The sequence below is a fragment of the Pelophylax lessonae genome, assembly GCF_965119305.1.
Source record: "Pelophylax lessonae genome assembly, chromosome: 1".
Classification (NCBI taxonomy): domain Eukaryota; kingdom Metazoa; phylum Chordata; class Amphibia; order Anura; family Ranidae; genus Pelophylax; species Pelophylax lessonae.
The window spans coordinates 13,892,191-13,917,806 of NC_138768.1; the positions used below are offsets into that span (position 1 = coordinate 13,892,191).

At 44.4% G+C, this 25,616-nt stretch overlaps 1 protein-coding gene across 2 annotated transcripts in view; it reads left to right on the top strand.

The window, feature by feature from the left end:
* The window catches only part of LOC309555723 (inactive carboxypeptidase-like protein X2), a 129,098-nt gene extending 103,911 nt beyond the window's left edge, over window positions 1-25,187 (top strand). For both annotated transcript variants that reach the window (XM_082257791.1, XM_082257792.1), the window contains 6 exons: window positions 4,888-5,084; window positions 10,522-10,692; window positions 12,107-12,404; window positions 12,689-12,828; window positions 21,043-21,145; window positions 24,723-25,187. In XM_082257791.1, coding sequence (XP_082113917.1) covers window positions 4,888-5,084; window positions 10,522-10,692; window positions 12,107-12,404; window positions 12,689-12,828; window positions 21,043-21,145; window positions 24,723-24,988 — 1,175 coding nt within the window. In that variant the 3' untranslated portion in view covers window positions 24,989-25,187. The remainder of the gene's footprint in view (window positions 1-4,887; window positions 5,085-10,521; window positions 10,693-12,106; window positions 12,405-12,688; window positions 12,829-21,042; window positions 21,146-24,722) is intronic.
* Window positions 25,188-25,616: the final 429 nt, after the last annotated feature.

The following is a 25,616-nucleotide window of genomic DNA, read 5'->3' on the forward strand; positions in this document are numbered from 1 at the left end:
AAGATGATCAATAAGATGTAGCTATAATAATAAACAAAAATGATCCACCTTGTGTGTCAAATCCTCGAGGTATGGCCCATTCTTTATTCTTTTAACAACCTCCTGCTCTATACCACAATAATATTTTCAGCAATATTCATGAAATTAAAATGAATAATAATGACCAGAAAAGTTATGAAGAAACATCTACATAATTTGAAGGTCAGTGTAAATGTCTCCTTACATAGGTGGTCTGTGAATAATTCCCCCATTGCATTGCTGACCATTGTGAAGAATGCCCCTCGCATTAAAAGTCAGTGGGAAAAATCTATCCCTTACAGACAGCTAGAAAGGTCAAGACTGTTGGTGGTTAAAGGGTGAATTGGTGCCATGCAGTTGGTGACTGCATAGTGTTAGGGTCTATGCCACTTTGCAGAACCGTCATGTGGGAAATCAGTCCACCACTGCTCAGGGAACACCTAGCAACCCATGAAAGGACCCCAGGGTTCCATGAACCATCATTTGGTACGTTAGTCCACCACTGCTCAGGGAACGGCTAGCAACCTATGGAGGAACCCTAGGGTTCTATAGACTATCATGTGAGATGTCAGTCCACCACTGCTTAAGGATCCCCTAGCAACCTATGGAGGCACCCTATGGTTCCATAGACCATCATGTGGGAGGTCAGTCCACCAATGCTCAGGGAACACCTAGTAACCCATGAAAGGACCTCAATGGTTCCAAGAACCATCATTTGGTACGTTAGTCCACCACTGCTCAGGGAATGGCTAGCAACATATGGAGGAACCCTAGGGTTCCATAGACTATCATGTGAGATGTCAGTCCACCACTGCTCAGGGAACACCTAGCAACCTATGGAGGGACCCTAGGGTTCCATAGACCATCATGTTGGAGGTCAGTCCACCACTGCTCAGTGGAACGCCTAGCAACCTATGGAGGGACCCTAGAGTTCCATAGCCCATCATGTGGGAGGTCAGTCCACCACCACCATTGCATAAACTAAGTAATGCGTTCTTTACTGTCAGAGCAGTAAGGATGTGGAATTCTCTTCCACAAGCAGTGATATCAGCAGGGAGCATCTATAGTTTCAAAAAACCATTAGATGGGCACCTTGAAGACCACAACATAAAGCGGTATACAATGTACGGTTAACAGCAGGCAAACACACACACACATTATGGGTTGAACTGGGTGGACTGATGTCTTTTTTCAACCTTACTAACTATGTAACTGCTCAGGGAACCCCTAGCAACCTATAGAGGAAAGCCTTGGGTTCCACGGGCTATCATGTGGGGGGGTCAGTCCACCACTGCTCAGGGAACCTCTAGCAACCTATGGAGGAACCCTAGGCTTCCATGGACCAACATGTGGAAGATCAGTTCACCACTGCTCGGGGAACCCCTAGCAACCTAATGGAGGAACCATAGGGTTTCATGGACCATCATGGGGAACCCCTAGCAACCTATGGAGGAACCATAGGGTTTCATGGACCATCATGTGGGGGGTCAGTCCACCACTGCTCAGGGAACCCCTAGCAACCTATGGAGGAACCCTAGAGTTCCATTCACATCTCAGTGTCGCAGGGTTTTTTTTCACTTAAATGGGCTGCCCTCCACTCCAAAAGCATGCTCCTGTACGCTTTTTGAAGTTGATTTTGCCACATTTTTGTTAGTTTTTCAGCACTTCTCACCCATTCAGCGTTTTTCACCCATTTCTTTAGAACATGGGTTTCCATTAACAATGAATTCCACCCAAATGCACATGGCGTGTTTTGGTGCGTCTTTAGCACAATTCAGAAACTTGAGCAGAATTCCAAGATTCTGCCTGCGATTCCAAGACACTCATGTGAACGGGGCCTATGAGTTTTCTAAAAAGGAAGCATAAGGTTAGTGCCTCCTCACATCATCTCGTTGCACATGTAATTTGATTGTAATGAGTTTGTGTTACATACATAGTTACATAGTTACATAGTAGGTGAGGTTGAATAAAGACAACAGTCCATCCAGTTCAACCTGTGTAGGTGTGTGTAGCTGTAATCATCTCACATAGCCCTTAATGTTCTGATCCTTGAGATTAAGTCTAAGAGTCTTTTGAAAGCCACCATACTTCCCGCAGAAACCACCTCTTGTGGTAGAGAATTCCACAATCTTGTAGCCCTAACAGTAAAGAACCCTCCTCGTTGCCTGAGGTTAAAACGCTTCTCCTCTAATCGCATTGTATGTCCTCGAGTCCTCATGCAATTCCTTCGAATGAACAGTTTTTTTTCTAAGCTGAGATCCCCATTAAGATATTTATAAATTGCTATCATGTCCCCCCTCAGACGTCTCTTCTCCAGGGATAATAAATCGAGCAATTGTAGCCGCTCTTCATAGTTAAGGTCCTCCAACCCCCTAATCAGTTTAGTTGCCCTTCTCTGGACTCTCTCCAGCTCCAACACATCCCTCCTGAGGACTGGCGACCAGAACTGGACAGAATACTCCAGATGCGGTCGGACCAGAGTTTTATAAAGTGGAAGGATTATAGTCTTATCTCTGGAATACATCCCTTTCTTTATGCATGCTAATATTCTGCTGGCTTTGGCAGCTGCCGCTTGACATTGCATGCTGTTGCCTAATCTGTCATCAACCAAGACTCCCAGATCTTTCTCCATTTTTGATTCCCCCAAGGGTTCCCCCCCTAACGTATATTGTGCTTTTATGTTTTTAGTCCCCAAGTGCAAAACCTTACACTTCTCCACGTTAAACCTCATTTGCCATGTCGTTGCCCACTCTGTTATTTTGTCCAGGTCATTCTGTAGGATATCTGCTTCATGCTGTGCAGTTATTGCCCTGCCCAATTTTGTGTCATCTGCAAAAACTGATAACGAACTACTGATCCCGTCCTCAATGCTGTTTATGAATAAATTGAACAAGGTTGGTCCCAGGACTGAGGCCTGGGGCACCCCGCTTACTACCTCAGACCAGTCTGAGTATGCGCTGTTTATTACTACCCTTTGGACACGCCCTTTTAGCCAGTTCCGTATCCAAAAGCACACCCTGCTGTCGATACCTGCAGACCTTATTTTATAAATTAAGCGCTTGTGGGGAACTGTATCAAACGCCTTAGCGAAATCCAAGTACACCACATCCACTGGTCTGCCCCTATCTAGCTCACAGCTCACCTCCTCGTAGAATGTTAATAGATTGGTTTGACAAGAACGCCCATTTGTAAACCCGTGCTGGTTACTGCTGATGATGCTGTTGTCTTTAGCATACTCTACGATATAGTCCCTTATCATCCCCTCCAGAAGTTTACATATTATTGATGTCAAACTGACCGGCCTATAATTTCCCGGGATATGCCTCTGGCCCTTTTTGAATATCGGAATCATGTTAGCCTTCCTCGAATCTCCTGGTACATCTCCTGTCCTAATACTGTCAGCAAAGATCAGGAACAGTGGTCTGGATATAACCTTACTGAGTTCCTTGAGTACTCTCGGATGGACGCCATCCGGGCCTGGTGATTTGTTTGTGTTAAGTTTATCCAGCCTTTCCCTGATTTCCCCCTCTGTTAGCCATAGTGGCAGGTCCTGTGTATTACTACTAACCATACAGTCATGGTCAGTGTACCCCTCCGATTCCTGTGTAAAGACTGACGAGAAAAAAGCATTCAGCACGGTTGCTTTTTCAGTGTCCTCTGTAACCATCCTCCCATCATTGTTAATTATGTGTGCAATATGCTCTGCCCTAGTTTTTTTGCTGTTGATATATTTAAAGAATTTCTTAGGGTTTTTTTTTTACTATCCTCCGCTATTTGTCTCTCAAAGTTGAGTTTAGCCATCTTGATTTCTTGTTTACTTTTCTTATTTGCCTCCTTGTATTGGTCGAAAGCCGATACTGTGCCCTGTGATTTATACTTCTTGAAGGCCATTTTTTTACCCCTAATAAGTTTTTTAACGCTACGGTTTAGCCAGCCAGGTTTGGCTTTGTCTCTTCTAAATTTATTTCCCATAGGAATGCACTGCAAGATGCCTTTGCTTAATATGTTCCTAAAGCATTCCCATTTTTCCTCTGTGGTCAGTGATCCCAGGGTTTGGTCCCAGTTTACCCTTTCCATCAATGAGTACAATTTTGGAAAGTTTGCCCTTCTGAAGTTAAGGGTTCTTATGTTCCCCACTTGCCTTGTTATATTGTTATTTATACTAAATGTGATCATCCTGTAATCGCTAGAGCCCAGGTTGTCCTGGACTCCTACCTCCGAGATTAGGTCTGGGTCATTAGTGATCAATACTATTCATTTGAATGGCAACCTAAAACCCCTTGCCAATAGATGTACAATACACACATCACAGTAACACACTAATGCAAGGTGTGCTCCCAAAATTTGTTGGGCAGCTTACTGAACTACGAATGTCTGTCAGAAGGTGGGTTGAGACGCCACTCTCAAAAAATGACACTCTATTGCACCAATGAGTTATGAATTATTTGCTGCATTACCACAACAGATGGTGTGAAAGGGCCATTGGAGTCATTACCTTTCAGCCAGGCTATCTTTGATTGGAGCCTTACAGAAGAAGGGGGTGGAGTCAGAGCTCTACCTCCCCCCCCCCCCCCCCCATAAGCCGCAGTTGAGCTATTGAGTTTGGTTAAGAACCAGATTCAGCTGCTTGCTGGCTATGCAAATACTAAGTCTTCCTAAGCACCATATACCCAGTTAACTAAAAACAATGTGCGGCCTTCGAGCAGTTGAGGTTTCACCAGACTCTACTTCGCCTTTAACTCAAATGTCACTTATGAAGGGGCTGGCTCTTCAAACAATATTATAAAAAAAAATATTTGTAGGGAAATGGAAGTATATAGATGGCATTACCAATCTTTGTTTGGTTCTGTATCTTCTTTCCTGCTACAGGGGAACCAGAGTTTCGTTATGTGGCCGGCATGCACGGGAACGAGGTCGTGGGCCGGGAGTTGATGCTGAACCTGATGGAATATCTGTGCCAGGAGTACAACAACAAGAACCCCAGAGTAATGAGGCTGGTCACTGAGACCCGCATCCACCTCCTGCCCTCCATGAACCCTGATGGATATGAGATGGCCTACAAGCTGGTAATACCCTTCTCTCATTCCGACAATACCCCACATCCCAAGACATTCCAAGTCTCAGATTTCAGTACACACTTTGATCTTCTCACAGTGAGAAGCTGCAAAAAGTCAGAGCTTGCCTCATTTCCTGATTGAAGGACCTCCAGCATCATCTAGCCTTTTCCTCCCCAGCCCACTCCTTTCATTTATTGAATTTCTGTTCTGGAGGTCATGGAGGCCGAGCACACAGTCTGCATCTAAATATAGCCTTTCCAGAAACACCCACTCCTCCAGATTGATATCCACCTATCAGGGCATTTTTTAATAATTGCATAACTCTTCCAAAGATTCAGCCCACTGTTTGCACCAGTTGTTCCCAGGGCCATCTTTTATGCATAAAGATATACAGATATAAAAGATATATTCTGACTCCAATTGTTGTAATAGTGACTTATCCCTTGCTGAGAGACTTAGTCCTGGCCTGTATAAGCAGATACAATCACCACGGACAATCGTTATCAGATAGCTGAACTCACCAGACACTGTTTCTTTCCATCCACGTAGGTTTTATTGCAAACAGTAGGTATAGCAGACAACAAAATGTGGCAGTTGAGGCTAAAAAGAACACGAAAGAGATACGGGAACCTAGGCAAAATGGGGATCCATCCCCAACCTTAGTAATCCCATTATCTCATCCTATAATAGCGAATTTTCAAGGCTTTGAGGTTGTCATAAATAAGTCATGTTTTCATAAAAAATCAATTTTATTCATATCAAAAAAGAGCAAATATAAAAACATCAATCAATAAAATATTGATACAGCCATAAGTGGATGACACAATATACTGTCGGTATTCATCGCAGATACAGTATTCGATGAGCAAGTGCGTAGTAATCCGGTCCAACGCATTTAGCAGAGTCTAGGCTCTTTTAAATGCTTCCTCAGGGACCGCATGTAGCATATGAAAACTGTTACCACACACTATATTAGTCATTTGCTGGAGATGATAAAATCCCCCACCTCGGGCGATGCAAGACAGACACCAAAAGTACAGCGGCTGACCATCCACAAAGGTGAAAAAATCCACAGATGGGGGAATAGATCCTAACGGGCATCGGACTGCACTAGTACCCAACCGCAGACATCTATTGCAACTAGGTATGGACCACACATGTGTCAAGTCTGTAATGGTGGCCAAACAGCATCCTCCATATATGAAGCCAGGGTGGAAAGAGAAGTGCGTCCAAAACCTGTTGCCTTCATGTGACAGGGAGCCGTGGGACATTCCAGAAAATCCAGAAAAAACACATGATACAATTGTTATAAACTAAGTTGCAGTTCAGTGAGTAAAATAAGTATTTGATCCCAAAGCAAAACATGACTTAGTACTTAGTAGAGAAACCCTTGTTGGCAAGCACATAGGTAAGCCGTTTCTTGTAGTTGGTGACCAGGTTTGCACACATCTCAGGAGGGATTTTGGTCCACTCTTCTTTACAGATCTTCTCTAAATCCTTAAGGTTTTCTTGGCTGTCGCTTGGCAACTCGAAGTTTCAGCTACCTCCATACATTTTCTATAGAATTAAAGTTTGGAGACTGATTAGGCCACTCCATGACCTTAATGTGTTTCTTCTTGAGCCACTCCTTTGTTGCCTTGGCGGTACGTTTTGGGTCATTGTCATGCTGGAAGGCCCATTCATGACCCATCTTCAGTGTTCTGGCTGAGAGAAGAAGGTTCATCCAAGATCCAAGATTTTACAATACATGGCCCCGTCCTTTGACCCCTCAATGCAGCAAAGTCGGCTTGTACCTTTAGCAGAGAAATAGCCCCAAAGCATCATGTTTCCACCTCCGTGCTTAACTGTAGAGATCATAGTCAGAATTTTTCTTCATCCAAACACGGCAAGTCGAGTTAATGCCAAAGAGCTTAATTTTTGATCTCATCTGCCCACAGAACTTTCTCCTAATCCTTTGCTGAATTATTTAGATGTTCATTGGCATGATTGTACATGTGTCTTCTTGAGGAGAAGGACTTGCCTTGTTAGGAGGAAGAAAAATGCTGACTATGACCCTAAGAACACCATCCTTACAGTTAAGCACGGAGGTGGAAACATTATGCTTTAGGGCTGTTTCCTTGCTAAAGGTACAGACTGACTTTGCCACATTGAGGTGCCAATGGACGGGGCCATGTATTGTAAAATATTGGATGAGAGCCTTCTTCCCTCAGCCAGAACATTGAAGATGGGTCATGGAAGGGTCTGTCAACATGACAATGACCCAAAACATACCGCCATGGACGGGGCCATGGATTGTAAAATCTTGGATGAGAACCTTCTTCCCTCAGCTAGAACACTGAAGATGGGTCATGGAAGGGTCTTCCAGCATGCCAATGACCCAAAACATATCACCATGGATGGGGCCATGGATTGTAAAATCTTGGATGAGATCCTTCTTCCCTCAGCTAGAACACTGAAGATGGGTCATGGATGGGTCTTCCAGCATGAAAATGACCCAAAACATACCGCCAAGGCAGCAAAGGAGTGGCTCAAGAACAACCACATTAAGGTCATGGAGTGGCCTAGTCAGTCTCCAGACCTAAATCCTATAGAAAATGTATGGAGGGAGCGGAAACTTTGAGTTGCCAGGCGACAGCCAAGAAACCTTAAGGATTTAGAGAAGATCTGTAAAGAAGAATGGACCAAAATCCCTCCTGAGATGTGTGCAAACCTGGTCACCAACTACAAGAAACGTCTGACCTCTGCTTGTTATTCTGTCTCTGTCATTTAAAATACACCGATGATAAAAATGATAGACCCTTCATTTCTTTGTTAGTGGATAAACATAAAAAATCTGCAGGGGATAAAATAATTATTTTCCCCACTGTATAAATATTTTTCAGCTTTAGAAAATCATATTTGTCTTCCCTTGAACCACGGTGAACACATTTTCCCCAATTTTGTGCGATTCGGCACTGCGTTACTTTAACTGACAACTGCGCGGTTGTGCGACGCTGTACCCAAATACAGTTTATGTCCTTTTTTCCCCACAAACAGAGCTTTCTTTTGGTGGTATTTGATCACCTCTGCAATTTAAATTTTTTGCGCTATAAACAAAAAAAGAGCGACAATTTAAAAAAAAAAAAAAAACAATATTTTTTACATTTACATTCTGTTTTTACAAAACATTTTTACATCTGCTATATAACAATATGTGGCAGAATACAAATTGGTCTAATAAAAAAAAAAAAAAAATTGGCCTAATAAAAAAAAAAATATTTAACCGGTTGCCGACCGCCGCACGACTATATACTGCGGCGGTCAGCCCCGGCCAGGCAGAGTGACGTATCGGTACGTCACTCGCCTGTCACTGACCTGCGAGCCTATCGCGGGCGGGCGCGCGCCCGCCGAGGCGCGCGCCCGCCGCGGCTCGTTCACAGACAAGTCAGTGCGTGTGACCGGCGGACTCGATGTCCGCCAGTCACACTGCGATCGCTCCTGTGAAGGGAGAAAGACAGAGCTGCTTGTGTAAACAAGCTGCCTGTCAGTTCTCCCTGTGTAAAAGTGAAGATCTGTCCGTTCTACTATGTAGGACCGTTGATCTTTGCTTTTACACCAATAGGAATGTCCCTACACAGTTAGAATCACGCCCCTAGGACACGCTTAACCCCTCCCTGTCCAATAAAGTTAACCCCTTCCCTGCCAGTGTCATTTTTGCAGTAACAGTGCATATGTATAGCACTGATTACTGCAGTAATGTCACTGGTACCCCCAAAAGTGTCAAAAATGTCAGTCAAGGGTCCGATCTGTCCGCCGCAATGTCGCAGTACCGAAAAAAAATCGCAGATCGCCGCCATTACGCGTTAAAAAAAAAAACACCAAAAATGACAAAAATCTTTCCCTTTGTTAGTAAACGCGATAACTTTTGCGCAAACCAATCAAAATACGCTTTTTGCAATTTTTTTTTTACCAAACATAGGTAGCATAAAACAAATTGGCCGAAAAATGTTAAAAAATTTTGATTTTTACTTTTTTTTTGGGGGAATTTCATATAAAAAAATGTGAAAAATATTGTTATTTTTGCAAAATTTACGCTCTTTTTTTGTTTATAGCGCGTGATCAAAAAATCGCACAGGTGATCAAATACCACCAAAAGAAAGCTCTGTTTGTGGGAAAAAAAGGACGTCAAATTCGCAATTGTCCGTTAAAGTCATGCAGTAAAAAATCGCAAAAAAAACCCTGGTCCTTTAGCAGCCAAATCCTCCGGGGCTTAAGTGGTTAAATTATTTTTCACAATTTTAAGCCAATTTGTATTCTGTTACATATTTTTGGTAAAAAAAAAAATCCCAATAAGCGCAAAAGTTATCGTGTCTACAAACTAGGGGAAAGATTTTTTATTTACTTATTATTTTTTTTTTTTTTACTAGTAATGGCGGTGATCTGCAATTTTTAGTGGGACTGCGACATTGCGGCGGACAGATCGGACCCTAACTGACATTTAAAAATCTAATTTTTTTAACATTTTAGGCCAATTTGCTACATATTTTTGGTGGAAAAAAAAAAATCGCAATAAGCGTATTTTGATTGGTTTGCGCAAAAGTTATCGTGTCTAATAACTACGGGAAAGATGTATGTTATTTTTATTGTTGTTGTTTTTTACTAGTAATGGCAGCGATCTGCGATTTTTAGCAGGACTGCGACATTGCGGCGGACAAATCGGATCCCTAACTGACATTTTTGACACTTTTGGGGGGACCAGTGACATTACTACAGTAATCAGTGCTAAAAATATGCACTGTCACTGTACTAATGACACTGGCCGGGAAGGGGTTAAGGGCAGGAGCGATCAAAGGGTTAAATGTGTCCCTAGGGGGTGCTTTCTAATTGTGAGGGGGGTGGGCTTGTGGAATCAACACAGAGACCTGTGATTCTAAATAGGAGGAACACAGGAGAGAACAATGGTCTGATGTGTTTCTCTCTCCACAGGGAGAGATCGCGGGTGCCCGGCGGCAATCGCGTCCACCGGCCCCGTGCATCAGCTTCCCCTGTGGCGAATGGGGGCGGGTGCATGCCTCCGGTGGCGCGCATGCGCCCCCTTCCCTGGATCGCTCCCCCTTCCCTGGAGGTACGGTGATTCGCGGGAACCTACCGACTTGCCGTCGTATATAGGCAGCGGCTGGTCGGCAAGTTGGTTAATGTAGTATTTCCTTGGGGGGAGGAGTCAATGAATGGCAGGGTAACACACCACACTGTAGTTTGTGCAATAATATAACACATGGTAGGGCGTGCTGGCATAACGCAGAAGTGTGAATAGTCCTATAGGCTGATCCTATGATTGTAGGAAAGGCAGTCATCCCACTGTATGCTGGAATAACATAAATATCTACAGAACAGAAGCAAGTAAGAATATTTTTTTATTCCCAGGCCTTTCCCTGTGTATTTACTGCCTGTGCCTCCTCCTCTGTAGGGCTCGGAGCTCTCCGGCTGGGGCATCGGTCGCTGGAATTACCAAGGACTGGATCTGAATCACAACTTTGCAGATCTGAACACTCCGCTGTGGGATGCCGAGGACAATGAGCTGGAGTTTCCCAATCACTACATCCCCATCCCGGAGTATTACACCATGGAAAATGCCACGGTCAGTAACAATGTAACGTCTGTACAATATATCATTGGGGGGGGGGGTTGGGACGTACTATTTTTTTTATCACCTTTAAAAATGTTGAGCAACCACTTATATTAAAATATTTAATTATATAAATTTAAATTATTATTAGATTAAAATATTTAAATTATAAAAATATGAATTGTTACATAATAATATTTTATATTTACCACCTACCAGAAGTTGATCTTTATACCTTCACTTTAATCACTTAACCACTTAAGCCCCGGAAGATTTTACCCCCATTCCGACCAGGGCCTATTTTGCGATTCGGTACCGCGTGATTTTAACGGACAATTGCGCGGTCGTGCGACGCTGTACCTAAACGAAATTGACGTCCTTTTTTCCCCACAAACAGAGCTTTCTTTTGGTGGTATTTGATCACCTGTGCGATTTTTTGATTATGCGCTATAAACAAAAAAAATAGCGACAATTTTGCAAAAATAACAATATTTTTCACATTTTTCTATATGAAATTCCCCCCCAAAAAAATGTAAAAATCAACATTTTTTAACATTTTCGGCCAATTTGTTTTATGCTACCTATGTTTGGTAAAAAAAAATCGCAAAAAGCGTATTTTGATTGGTTTGCGCAAAAGTTATCGCGTTTACTAACAAAGGGAAAGATTTTTGTCATTTTTGTTGTTTTTTTTTTTAACGCGTAATGGCAGCGATCTGCGTTTTTTTTTGCGGGACTGCGACATTGCGGCGGACAGATCGGACCCTTGACTGACATTTTTGACACTTTTGGGGTTACCAGTGACATTTCTATAGTAATCAGTGCTATAAATATGCACTGTTACTGTAAAATTACACTGGCAGTGAAGGGGTTAACTTTTTTTGAGAGGGAGGGGCTATGTGTGTCCCTAGGGGCGTGATTCTAACTGTGATTGGCTGTGGCTTGAGGTGTAGGAACAGTGATCAACGGTCCTACATAGTAGAACCGTATGATCACCATTCCTACACAGGGGAGAATGACAGACGGCTGTGTTTACACTAGCCGCCTGCTTTTCTCCCTCTCCACCGACGATCGGCGGACGTGCCGGCTGGTCGTTAGGGTCTCCCGGTGGGATGGGAGACCCAGACAGAGCAGTGGAAGGCGGTGGGACTAACAGCCGAAACCCGTAAGCCGCTGTATTTTGTACACTCCACTTGTATTAATAAAGCATTATATTCAGAAGAACGATTTGCCGGCTCTCCATTGTACTTTTCCATGTTGTGTTTGGGCGCAAGGAAGACACCATGAGCCAGTGTACCATCTACCTGCCTCCTCGGGGGAATCCCTCTAGGCGCTGTCTCTCTTTCTACATGATAGAGCCAATGAAAAGTCATGAGCGTATGTTGGGAAATCTCTGCCTGTCCTTAGTTTGTGGTTTGTGAATCCTCAGGTTGCCCCAGAGACTCGCGCCATCATTGACTGGATGCAAAAAATCCCCTTCGTCCTCAGCGCCAACCTCCATGGAGGAGAACTGGTGGTCTCCTACCCCTTCGACATGGCTCGTTCTTATTGGATGGCCAAGGAGCTGACCCCGACCCCAGACGACTCCATGTTTCGGTGGTTGGCCACAGCCTATGCTTCCAGCCATCGCATCATGGCAGAAGATAACCGCCGCATCTGTCACTACGATAACTTCATCAGAGTCGGCAACATCATCAACGGGGCAAACTGGCACACCGTGGCTGGAAGTGAGTACAAACTTCGAAATGAGCTGTGAGCATTCCTATTACCATGTTATTAAAGTGAACCTGCCATGTCAGAAAGGAAGGCTTTCCTCTATAGCAGTGAAGGCGAACCTTGGCACCCCACATGTTTTGGAACTACATTTCCCATGATGCTCAACTACACTGCCGAGTGCATAAGCATCATTGGAAATGTAGTTCCAAAACATCCGGGGTGCCAAGGTTCACCATCACTGCTCTATACAATACAACTTTCATGTCCAAATTGTCTTCCCTTCTGCACCCTCCAGGTATGAATGATTTCAGTTACCTTCACACCAACTGCTTTGAGGTGACGGTGGAGCTGTCCTGTGATAAGTTCCCTCACGAGGGGGAGCTTCCAACAGAGTGGGAGAATAACAAGGAGTCCCTGCTCATCTATATGGAACAGGTTGGTTTGGTACACCCCCATTCAAGCTACGAATTCTACAAATAAAGGCCGAGAATTGTATAACTGTCCACCCCATTGTGGATGGCAATTATCAATGAATCACGAGAGTGAAGGTTTACCTGTCATCGCCACTATCAATGCAGGGGAGGGATATGGGGTTATCTTTCACTGCCACTGACGACCTACTTGTGGTAATGTTATTAGTACTGACATCAATGCTGGGGGTTATTATTGTACTCTCTGACATCAATGCTGGGGGTTATTATTGTACTCTCTGACATCAATGCTGGGGGTTATTATTGTACTCTCTGACATCAATGCTGGGGGTTATTATTGTACTCTCTGACATCAATGCTTGGGGTTATTATTGTACACTCTGACATTAATGCTGGGGGTTATTATTGTAGTCTCTGACATTAATGCTGGGGGTTATTATTGTAGTCTCTGACATCAATGCTGGGGGTTATTATTGTAGTCTCTGACATCAATGCTGGGGGTTATTATTGTAGTCTCTGACATCAATGCTGGGGGTTATTATTGTACTCTCTGACATCAATGCTGGGGGTTATTATTGTAGTCTCTGACATCAATGCTGGGGGTTATTATTGTACTCTCTGACATCAATGCTGGGGGTTATTATTGTAGTCTCTGACATCAATGCTGGGGGTTATTATTGTAGTCTCTGACATCAATGCTGGGGGTTATTATTGTACTCTCTGACATCAATGCTGGGGGTTATTATTGCACTCACTGACATCAATGCTGGGGGTTATTATTGTACTCTCTGACATCAATGCTGGGGGTTATTATTGTAGTCTCTGACATCAATGCTGGGGGTTATTATTGTACTCTCTGACATCAATGCTGGGGGTTATTATTGTAGTCTCTGACATCAATGCTGGGGGTTATTATTGTACTCTCTGACATCAACGCTGGGGGTTATTATTGCACTCACTGACATCAATGCTGGGGGTTATTATTGTACTCTCTGACATTAATGCTGGGGGTTATTATTGTACTCTCTGACATTAATGCTGGGGGTTATTATTGTTTATTGTACTCTCTGACATTAATGCTGGGGGTTATTATCGTACTCTCTGACATTAATGCTGGGGGTTATTATTGTAGTCTCTGACATCAATGCTGGGGGTTATTATTGTACTCTCTGACATCAATGCTGGGGGTTATTATTGTAGTCTCTGACATTAATGCTGGGGGTTATTATTGTACTCTCTGACATTAATGCTGGGGGTTATTATTGTACCTCGCCTTGCCGCCTAGCATTGGCTCCGCCTCCACCCCCCTCCGTCTTCTTCTGGCTGCAGCGCTGCGCTGCTCAGATGAGAGCCGAAGGAAGAAGAATGTGAGTGCCCGAGGGGGGGGGGAGAAGGAAGACTGTGAGTGCCCGAGTGGGGGGGGGGGGAAGGAAGAATGTGAGTGCCCGAGGGGGGGGGAAGAAGGAAGAATGTGAGTGCCGGGGGGGAGAAGGAAGAATGTGAGTGCCCGAGGGGGGGGGGAAGAAGGAAGAATGTGAGTGCCCGAGGGGGGGGAAGAAGGAAGAATGTGAGTGCCCGAGGGGGGGGGGAGAAGGAAGAATGTGAGTGCCGGGGGGGAAGAAGGAAGAATGTGAGTGCCCGAGGGGGGGGGGAAGAAGGAAGAATGTGAGTGCCCGGGGGGGGGAGAAGGAAGAATGTGAGTGCCCGAGGGGGGGGGAAGAAGGAAGAATGTGAGTGCCCGAGGGGGGGGAAGAAGGAAGAATGTGAGTGCCCGAGGGGGGGTAAGAAAGAAGAATGTGAGTGCCCGGGGGGGGAAGAAGGAAGAATGTGAGTGCCGTGGGGGGGAAGAAGGAAGAATGTGAGTGCCGGGGGGGGGAGAAGGAAGAATGTGAGTGCCCGAGGGGGGGAAGAAGGAAGAATGTGAGTGCCCGGGGGGGAGAATGTGAGTGCCTGAGGGGGAGGGAGGAGGAAGAAGGTGAGTGCCTGAAGGGGGGAGGGAGGAGGAAGAAGGTGAGTGCCTGAAGGGGGGAGGGAGGAGGAAGAAGGTGAGTGCCTGAAGGGGGGAGGGAGGATGAAGAAGGTGAGTGCCTGATGGGGGGGGAGGAGGAAGAAGGTGAGTGCCTGAAGGGGGGAGGGAGGAGGAAGAAGGTGAGTGCCTGATGGGGGGGGGGAGAAGAAGGTGAGTGCCTGAGGGGGGAGGGAGGAGGAAGAAGGTGAGTGCCCGAGGGAGGAGGGAGGAAGAAGGTGAGTGCCCAAGGGGGAGGGAGGAAGAAGGTGAGTGCCCGAGGGGGGGGGGGAGGAAGAAGGTGAGTGCCCGAGGGGGGGGGAGGAAGAAGGTGAGTGCCATCCATGCGTCCGGCCCCCTAATCTGCATGCAGGGGCGTTCAATGGGATTTTTTTTTTTTGCATTGTCTAAACAATGTTTATAAACAATGTTACTTTGGGGTTTATTTACTAAAGGCAAATCAACTGTGCACTGCAAGTGCACTTGGAAGTGCAGTCACTGTAGATCTAAGGGGAAGGTCTGAAATGTGGGGAAGCTCTGCTAATTTCTATTATCCAATTATGTGCATGCAAATTTTTTTTTTTTTCCTTTCATGTCCTTCTCCGATCTACAGCAACTGCACTTCCAAGTGCACTTTTAGTGCAGAGTGGATTTGCCTTTTGTAAATAAACCCATTTGTATCTCTCTATCTTCCGTCTGATCAATGTTTATAAACAACATTACTTTATATCTATCTCCTGTCTGATCAATGTTTATAAACAATGTTACTTTGTATCTCTCTATCTCCTGTCTGATCAATGTTTATAAACAACGTTACTTTGTATCTCTCTATCTCCTGTCTGATCAATGTTTATAAACAACGTTACTATGTATCTCTCTATCTTCCATCTGATCAATGTTTATAAACAACGTTACTTTGTATCTCTCTATCTCCTGTGTGATTAATGTTTATAAACAATGTTACTTTGTATCTCTCTATCTCCTGTCTGATCAATGTTTATAAACAACGTTACTATGTATCTCTCTATCTTCCGTCTGATCAATGTTTATAAACAACGTTACTTTGTATCTATCTCCTATGTGATCAATGTTTATAAACAATGTTACTTTGTATCTCTCTATCTCCTGTCTGATCAATGTTTATAAACAACGTTACTTTGTATCTCTCTATCTCCTGTCTGATCAATGTTTATAAACAACTTTACTTTGTATCTCTCTATCTTCTGTCTGATCAATATTTATATACAATGTTACTTTGTTTTTCTCGATCCCATGTCTGATCAATGTTTGTAAACAATGTTACTTTGTTTTTCTATCACATGTCTGATCAGTGTTTATAAACAATATTACTTTGTTTCTCCATCTCATGTCTGATCAATGTTTATAAACAATGTTTTAAACATATTGGACTAGGTGGGACTTTAGATGAGACCCAAGCTGGTGTTGCCCGGCGTCTCCATCCCTATAACAAAACACAAAATGAGGTTGAAGGATTGTAAGAGGTGCATGAAAGTCAGCCAGCCCCCAGTTTGATGTACTCACCTTCCAGTCTGTCACCAACCAAATAAGACCTGTCTCTTGGTACAAAGAACAGGGGTTTAGTTGACACACATTTGCAAACGCATGTGAAAGCTGCAGAGCCACGTCACGGCACCCTGTTTAAATCTGCAGTCCTACACTCTTAATTTAGTGTCCTCACACTGGAGGCACATGGCCGCTAATGGGTGGATGGGGAACAGGTGAGAGGGAGACAGCCCAACCTCCCCCAACCCATCCCCATGCACGACTGGCTATTGTCTCAAAAAGTTCAAATAATTAGGTTAAAATATAACCATGGTGCAAACTGGAGAAGACCAGCTGAAAAGCATTACACCTCCATCCCCTTGGTGGATGCAGTATATGGATAGGAAGGGATTTTATATATGGGGCATGGCCTGTAAGGCACACTGCCTTTGAAATCCCTTATTTCCTTTGGGACTTTATATGAGACAAGCAGGTCATGCTATTGGTCTCCATCCCTGTATACGGAAAACACTAGGGTCAAATCAAAAACTGCATTCACCAAAAACGCACGAAAATCGCACGGTGGGACTTTAGATGAGGCACCAAGCTGTAAGCAAGGCGTCTCCATCCCTGGTTGCTTTAAACATATTGGACTAGGTGGGACTTTAGATGAGACCCAAGCTGGTGTTGCCCGGCGTCTCCATCCCTATAACAAAACACAAAATGAGGTTGAAGGATTGTAAGAGGTGCATGAAAGTCAGCCAGCCCCCAGTTTGATGTACTCACCTTCCAGTCTGTCACCAACCAAATAAGACCTGTCTCTTGGTACAAAGAACAGGGGTTTAGTTGACACACATTTGCAAACGCATGTGAAAGCTGCAGAGCCACGTCACGGCACCCTGTTTAAATCTGCAGTCCTACACTCTTAATTTAGTGTCCTCACACTGGAGGCACATGGCCGCTAATGGGTGGATGGGGAACAGGTGAGAGGGAGACAGCCCAACCTCCCCCAACCCATCCCCATGCACGACTGGCTATTGTCTCAAAAAGTTCAAATAATTAGGTTAAAATATAACCATGGTGCAAACTGGAGAAGACCAGCTGAAAAGCATTACACCTCCATCCCCTTGGTGGATGCAGTATATGGATAGGAAGGGATTTTATATATGGGGCATGGCCTGTAAAGCACACTGCCTTTGAAATCCCTTATTTCCTTTGGGACTTTATATGAGACAAGCAGGTCATGCTATTGGTCTCCATCCCTGTATACGGAAAACACTAGGGTCAAATCAAAAACTGCATCCACCAAAAACGCACGAAAATCGCACGGTGGGACTTTAGATGAGGCACCAAGCTGTAAGCAAGGCGTCTCCATCCCTGGTTGCTTTAAACATATTGGACTAGGTGGGACTTTAGATGAGACCCAAGCTGGTGTTGCCCGGCGTCTCCATCCCTATAACAAAACACAAAATGAGGTTGAAGGATTGTAAGAGGTGCATGAAAGTCAGCCAGCCCCCAGTTTGATGTACTCACCTTCCAGTCTGTCACCAACCAAATAAGACCTGTCTCTTGGTACAAAGAACAGGGGTTTAGTTGACACACATTTGCAAACGCATGTGAAAGCTGCAGAGCCACGTCACGGCACCCTGTTTAAATCTGCAGTCCTACACTCTTAATTTAGTGTCCTCACACTGGAGGCACATGGCCGCTAATGGGTGGATGGGGAACAGGTGAGAGGGAGACAGCCCAACCTCCCCCAACCCATCCCCATGCACGACTGGCTATTGTCTCAAAAAGTTCAAATAATTAGGTTAAAATATAACCATGGTGCAAACTGGAGAAGACCAGCTGAAAAGCATTACACCTCCATCCCCTTGGTGGATGCAGTATATGGATAGGAAGGGATTTTATATATGGGGCATGGCCTGTAAAGCACACTGCCTTTGAAATCCCTTATTTCCTTTGGGACTTTATATGAGACAAGCAGGTCATGCTATTGGTCTCCATCCCTGTATACGGAAAACACTAGGGTCAAATCAAAAACTGCATCCACCAAAAACGCACGAAAATCGCACGGTGGGACTTTAGATGAGGCACCAAGCTGTAAGCAAGGCGTCTCCATCCCTGGTTGCTTTAAACATATTGGACTAGGTGGGACTTTAGATGAGACCCAAGCTGGTGTTGCCCGGCGTCTCCATCCCTATAACAAAACACAAAATGAGGTTGAAGGATTGTAAGAGGTGCATGAAAGTCAGCCAGCCCCCAGTTTGATGTACTCACCTTCCAGTCTGTCACCAACCAAATAAGACCTGTCTCTTGGTACAAAGAACAGGGGTTTAGTTGACACACATTTGCAAACGCATGTGAAAGCTGCAGAGCCACGTCACGGCACCCTGTTTAAATCTGCAGTCCTACACTCTTAATTTAGTGTCCTCACACTGGAGGCACATGGCCGCTAATGGGTGGATGGGGAACAGGTGAGAGGGAGACAGCCCAACCTCCCCCAACCCATCCCCATGCACGACTGGCTATTGTCTCAAAAAGTTCAAATAATTAGGTTAAAATATAACCATGGTGCAAACTGGAGAAGACCAGCTGAAAAGCATTACACCTCCATCCCCTTGGTGGATGCAGTATATGGATAGGAAGGGATTTTATATATGGGGCATGGCCTGTAAAGCACACTGCCTTTGAAATCCCTTATTTCCTTTGGGACTTTATATGAGACAAGCAGGTCATGCTATTGGTCTCCATCCCTGTATACGGAAAACACTAGGGTCAAATCAAAAACTGCATCCACCAAAAACGCACGAAAATCGCACGGTGGGACTTTAGATGAGGCACCAAGCTGTAAGCAAGGCGTCTCCATCCCTGGTTGCTTTAAACATATTGGACTAGGTGGGACTTTAGATGAGACCCAAGCTGGTGTTGCCCGGCGTCTCCATCCCTATAACAAAACACAAAATGAGGTTGAAGGATTGTAAGAGGTGCATGAAAGTCAGCCAGCCCCCAGTTTGATGTACTCACCTTCCAGTCTGTCACCAACCAAATAAGACCTGTCTCTTGGTACAAAGAACAGGGGTTTAGTTGACACACATTTGCAAACGCATGTGAAAGCTGCAGAGCCACGTCACGGCACCCTGTTTAAATCTGCAGTCCTACACTCTTAATTTAGTGTCCTCACACTGGAGGCACATGGCCGCTAATGGGTGGATGGGGAACAGGTGAGAGGGAGACAGCCCAACCTCCCCCAACCCATCCCCATGCACGACTGGCTATTGTCTCAAAAAGTTCAAATAATTAGGTTAAAATATAACCATGGTGCAAACTGGAGAAGACCAGCTGAAAAGCATTACACCTCCATCCCCTTGGTGGATGCAGTATATGGATAGGAAGGGATTTTATATATGGGGCATGGCCTGTAAAGCACACTGCCTTTGAAATCCCTTATTTCCTTTGGGACTTTATATGAGACAAGCAGGTCATGCTATTGGTCTCCATCCCTGTATACGGAAAACACTAGGGTCAAATCAAAAACTGCATCCACCAAAAACGCACGAAAATCGCACGGTGGGACTTTAGATGAGGCACCAAGCTGTAAGCAAGGCGTCTCCATCCCTGGTTGCTTTAAACATATTGGACTAGGTGGGACTTTAGATGAGACCCAAGCTGGTGTTGCCCGGCGTCTCCATCCCTATAACAAAACACAAAATGAGGTTGAAGGATTGTAAGAGGTGCATGAAAGTCAGCCAGCCCCCAGTTTGATGTACTCACCTTCCAGTCTGTCACCAACCAAATAAGACCTGTCTCTTGGTACAAAGAACAGGGGTTTAGTTGACACACATTTGCAAACGCATGTGAAAGCTGCAGAGCCACGTCACGGCACCCTGTTTAAATCTGCAGTCCTACACTCTTAATTTAGTGTCCTCACACTGGAGGCACATGGCCGCTAATGGGTGGATGGGGAACAGGTGAGAGGGAGACAGCCCAACCTCCCCCAACCCATCCCCATGCACGACTGGCTATTGTCTCAAAAAGTTCAAATAATTAGGTTAAAATATAACCATGGTGCAAACTGGAGAAGACCAGCTGAAAAGCATTACACCTCCATCCCTCCATTACACCTCCATTCATGCACCTCTTACAATCCTTCAACCTCATTTTGTGTTTATAAACAATGTTACTTTGTTTCTCTCTATCTCATGTCTGATCAATGTTTATAAACAATGTTACTTTGTTTCTCTCTATCTCATGTCTGATCAATGTTTATAAACACTGTGTCAGTCTTTTTTTTTTTTTTTTTACAGCTTCTGTAAACACAGCAACTCTGAGCTGTGTAATACTTTGTTTTTGGGTGTATGCCCACAACTGATCAAAGTCCTATCTACCCCAGGAAAAACTTGTATAACATGTTAGGGTAACCTACAAACGCCAAAAAAAAATTTTGGAACTCATGTCGTTTGTAGCGAGGAACAGGCTCAGGGACTTAAGGGGAATTTAAGGGGAAAAAGTCAGTTCAATCTCCAGGCTGTGTTGTCTGGTAGGAGAGCGTAGATCACATGACCAGATAAATGGAATTATAAATTCTTTAGCAAGCAAAGTCATTAATATCCCAAATGTTTATTTACTTGCCCTGAGTTCAGCTTTAAACAATAGGCTATTTTTCTGTACATAGCATCCAGGTGTAATAGGGATTTTGTCTATTTGTAGGTCCATCGAGGGATTAAAGGCGTGGTCCGGGACAAGGACACAGGCAAAGGTGTTCCCGAAGCCGTCATAGCGGTAGATGGACTCAACCATCACATCCGCACAGGTGAGCGGTGTAAAAAGTGCCGGTGACAATGCCAACTGAAAACAAATATGGCTGGCTTCAGACTCTCAAAAATTTGAGACATCCAGGAGTGTTAATCTTCTGGTCCCCACTGCGCTCAGCGTTCCTCCAACCAACCTCTACATCATCTCTTGTAGTGAGCAGGAGGAACCGCTGAGCACAGTGTTGGACCAGGAGAACCACGCTCCCAGAAGTGTTAGCCCCCGTTCACACTGGGGCGACCTGTGAGGCGACCTGGTCGCCTCACAGGTCGCCGCAGGTCGCCTCCCATAGGGAAGCTGCGGACCCGTTCTGATAGGAGCGACACAAGTCGCTGCGACTCAGAAAAAGGGTCCGGAGCTTCTTTGGGGCGACCAGGAGGCGACCGCCATAGACTTCAATGTTACGAAGTCCGTGGCGGCCGCTCCGAGGTAGCGGCGCGCTGCTCGCACCGCGACCTCGGAGGTCGCGGTGCGAAGTAGCGTCGCCCCAGTGTGAATGGGGGCTTAGGGTGCCCATAACTCTTTTTTTTAATACAAACGTTTTATTGAGGTATACAGAAGAAAAGTTACAAACCATTACTAGAATAAAAACATAATACATGTGCGTTAGGAAAACATTTTGCATATAAAAGGCATCTTCAGAATATATACAAATGATTCTATCCAGTATGTTCTAATAAAGAGATCGAAACTTAGCATAGTCTGGTATATGTGCATTCAGGGATGAAAATATCCAAAGGAGAATTGTGACCGACTAAGCCTATGAACATATACAGTGCCTTGTGAAAGTATTCGGCCCCCTTGAACTTTGCGACCTTTTGCCACATTTCAGGCTTCAAACATAAAGATATAAAACTGTAATTTTTTGGGAAGAATCAACAATAAGTGGGACACAATCATGAAGTGGAACGAAATTTATTGGATATTTTAAACTTTTTTAACAAATAAAAAACTGAAAAATTGGGCGTGCAAAATTATTCAACCCCTTAAGTTAATATTTTGTAGCGCCACCTTTTGCTGCGATTACAGCTGTAAGTCGCTTGGGGTATGTCTCTATCAGTTTTGCACATCGAGAGGCTGAAATTTTTGCCCATTCCTCCTTGCAAAACAGCTCGAGCTCAGTGAGGTTGGATGGAGAGCGTTTGTAAACAGCAGTTTTCAGTTCTTTCCACAGATTCTCGATTGGATTCAGGTCTGGACTTTGACTTGGCCATTCTAACACCTGGATATGTTTATTTGTGAACCATTCCATTGTAGATTTTGCTTTATGTTTTGGATCATTGTCTTGTTGGAAGACAAATCTCCGTCCCAGTCTCAGGTCTTTTGCAGACTCCATCAGGTTTTCTTCCAGAATGGTCCTGTATTTGGCTCCATCCATCTTCCCATCAATTTTAACCATCTTCCCTGTCCCTGCTGAAGAAAAGCAGGCCCAAACCATGATGCTGCCACCACCATGTTTGACAGTGGGGGATGGTGTGTTCAGGGTGATGAGCTGTGTTGCTTTTACGCCAAACATAACGTTTTACATTGTTGCCAAAAAGTTCTATTTTGGTTTCATCTGACCAGAGCACCTTCTTCCACATGTTTGGTGTCCCCCAGGTGGCTTGTGGCAAACTTTAAACGACACTTTTTATGGATATCTTTAAGAAATGGTTTTCTTCTTGCCACTCTTCCATAAAGGCCAGATTTGTGCAGTATACGACTGATTGTTGTCCTATGGACAGAGTCTCCCACCTCAGCTGTAGATCTCTGTAGTTCATCCAGAGTGATCATGGGCCTCTTGGCTGCATCTCTGATCAGTCTTCTCCTTGTATGAGCTGAAAGTTTAGAGGGACGGCCAGGTCTTCGTAGATTTGCAGTGGTCTGATACTCCTTCCATTTCAATATTATCGCTTGCACAGTGCTCCTTGGGATGTTTAAAGCTTGGAAAATGTTTTTGTATCCAAATCCGGCTTTAAACTTCTCCTCAACAGTATCTCGGACCTGCCTGGTGTGTTCCTTGTTCTTCATGATGCTCTCTGCGCTTTAAACGGACCTCTGAGACTATCACAGTGCAGGTGCATTTATACGGAGACTTGATTACACACAGGTGGATTCTATTTATCATCATTAGTCATTTAGGTCAACATTGGATCATTCAGAGATCCTCACTGAACTTCTGGAGAGAGTTTGCTGCACTGAAAGTAAAGGGGCTGAATAATTTTGTACGCCCAATTTTTCAGTTTTTTATTTGTTAAAGTTTGAAATATCCAATAAATAAATCACTTCATGATTGTGTCCCCACTTGTTGTTGATTCTTCACAAAAAATTACAGTTTTATATCTTTATGTTTGAAGCCTGAAATGTGGCAAAAGGTCGCAAAGTTTAATGGGGGGCCGAATACTTTCGCAAGGCACTGTATAAACTCCGTATGAGAGCTAGAGGCCTGCAACAAGTCTATGCATATTCAAGTGGGTAGCATGAGAATAAAAAAATAAACCTAAATATAACAAGAGATTCTTAGAAACAATAAGGACAAGTTTGATGAATATATGTAAGTAAAAGGGACCATTCCTCTCCGTGGGTTTATTGTGAGAATTCGATAGTGTTTGAGTAGGCGCCATATGAGCATGTCTCCAACGCGTGACACTGAAGCCCTGGGCTCATCTGCTCTCCAAGTTGATACCACATGCGGTCCAGTGCATCCATTTGCGATTGAATATGTGCATGGTATCATATATAGTGTGATGGATACGTTCCATCAATTTGATGGTCTCCATCCTCTGAAGGACTTGGGCCCAGGGAACTGATGGAGAATGCCAATTGAGGGCTATTGCCCAGTGGATAGAGCAAAAGAGCGTGTGGGCAAATTTTTGGATAGGGTCTGGTACCTCTGGTAAGGGTGTGAATGGTAAGCCCATTGGAGGTGTCAGGGTTATAATGGATCCTGACCATTGGGTGTCTTTCGCTTCTGCCAGCCCCCAAATTGGTCTGAGAACCGAACAGCTCCAAAAAGTGTGGAGAAGCACACCTGTCTTAGGGCAACCCCTGAAAGCACAAGTCTGAGACTTCAGGATAAAATCTATGGATCCTATCTGGGGGTTAGATACCATCTTGTGTGAAACTTCACCACGGTTTCTTTTATCGCCATGGAGCGAGAGGATTTATGCATGTTTGCAAGCATATCTGCCCAGTCTCCAGGTGGAGTACTCCTGTCCCACATCTGTCTCCCACCGAACCATTGCCGAGGATTTATCCGGAAGCAGTGCATTATTGAGGTAACTGTAGAGTCTAGAAATTACCCCCTTGTCTCTAGATGAATTCAAACATATTAACTCAAAGACTGAAAATCTGGGTCTTGCAGGGAGCCCATAACTCTTGAGTATGTATCTTTATTTTATATAAGCCTGATAGACATGAGTAAATACGTAGTGATTCTGGCAGTCCTTTTGTGCTACCTGTCTTGGTCAGTTTGCATCCTTCAGAACCTATTCAGAGCTACAGGACACTGCGCTGACACACAGAGTGCATTTAGTTCTGTAGTCCACCTGGTTTGGCCTGGAGTAAGGTTTAAAAAAAAATTGTTTCTCTTTCTTCAGCTCTTGATGGAGACTACTGGAGGCTTCTCAATCCAGGAGACTATGAGGTCACCGCTAAGGCTGAGGGCTATCACTCATCTACCAAGTCTTGTCATGTCTCCTATGAAGATCGACCCACCATCTGCGATTTTTACATCTCCAAGACGCCCAAACAGCGTTTGAAGGAACTGCTGGCTAAAGGAGGAAAATTACCCAAAGAGCTCATTCTACGTCTGCGCCAGATTCAAACCCGCAAGCTGAAGGCCAGCGCCAAGAAATCAAAGTGAAAGGGGCCAAGAGATGACTAACAAACTCTGGTCACCCAGTTCCAAAATTCTCCATCTGATATAAAATGAATTTGTTCTTCCCATCCATAGTACTGCTGGTGGGACGTTATGAAATCATCACTGTGCACATTTACATATGGTAGAGAAGTCTGAACGGTAACATATAAACCTTTCAGACGTGCTGTAGGTGGTAGGACGTTTAAAGTCAAAAAGTTGAAAGTCATCGCTAAAGAGTTTGATTTTCTCTACTTGTTTTATGAAAAAAAAAGTGACGTCTACGTTTCTTGTTGGAACAATCCACCAAATATGACTATGACATTTGAAAGTTAGTAGTAATAGTCCCATCAAACTGGACTTGTCCTCTAATGTTGAAGATGTTCCATAGCTTCTCCAAGCCATTTCTCTAGTTCTAATGAGTGTCTGGAACATACCCCAGCAATATATCCACAAAGGTAGCATAGACACCTTGATCCAATCCCCATGGAATGTGTAGATGTTGACTGTCCAAGAACAGGATGGGAGGTGTGACTGGAACTACCATGTTGTAGTTTCATAATCCCTTCCTTGGTGTCTGCCTAGGTTCTAGTCACATGGCTGAAGTTGTAAATTGTCATCAAATGGGCAGTAC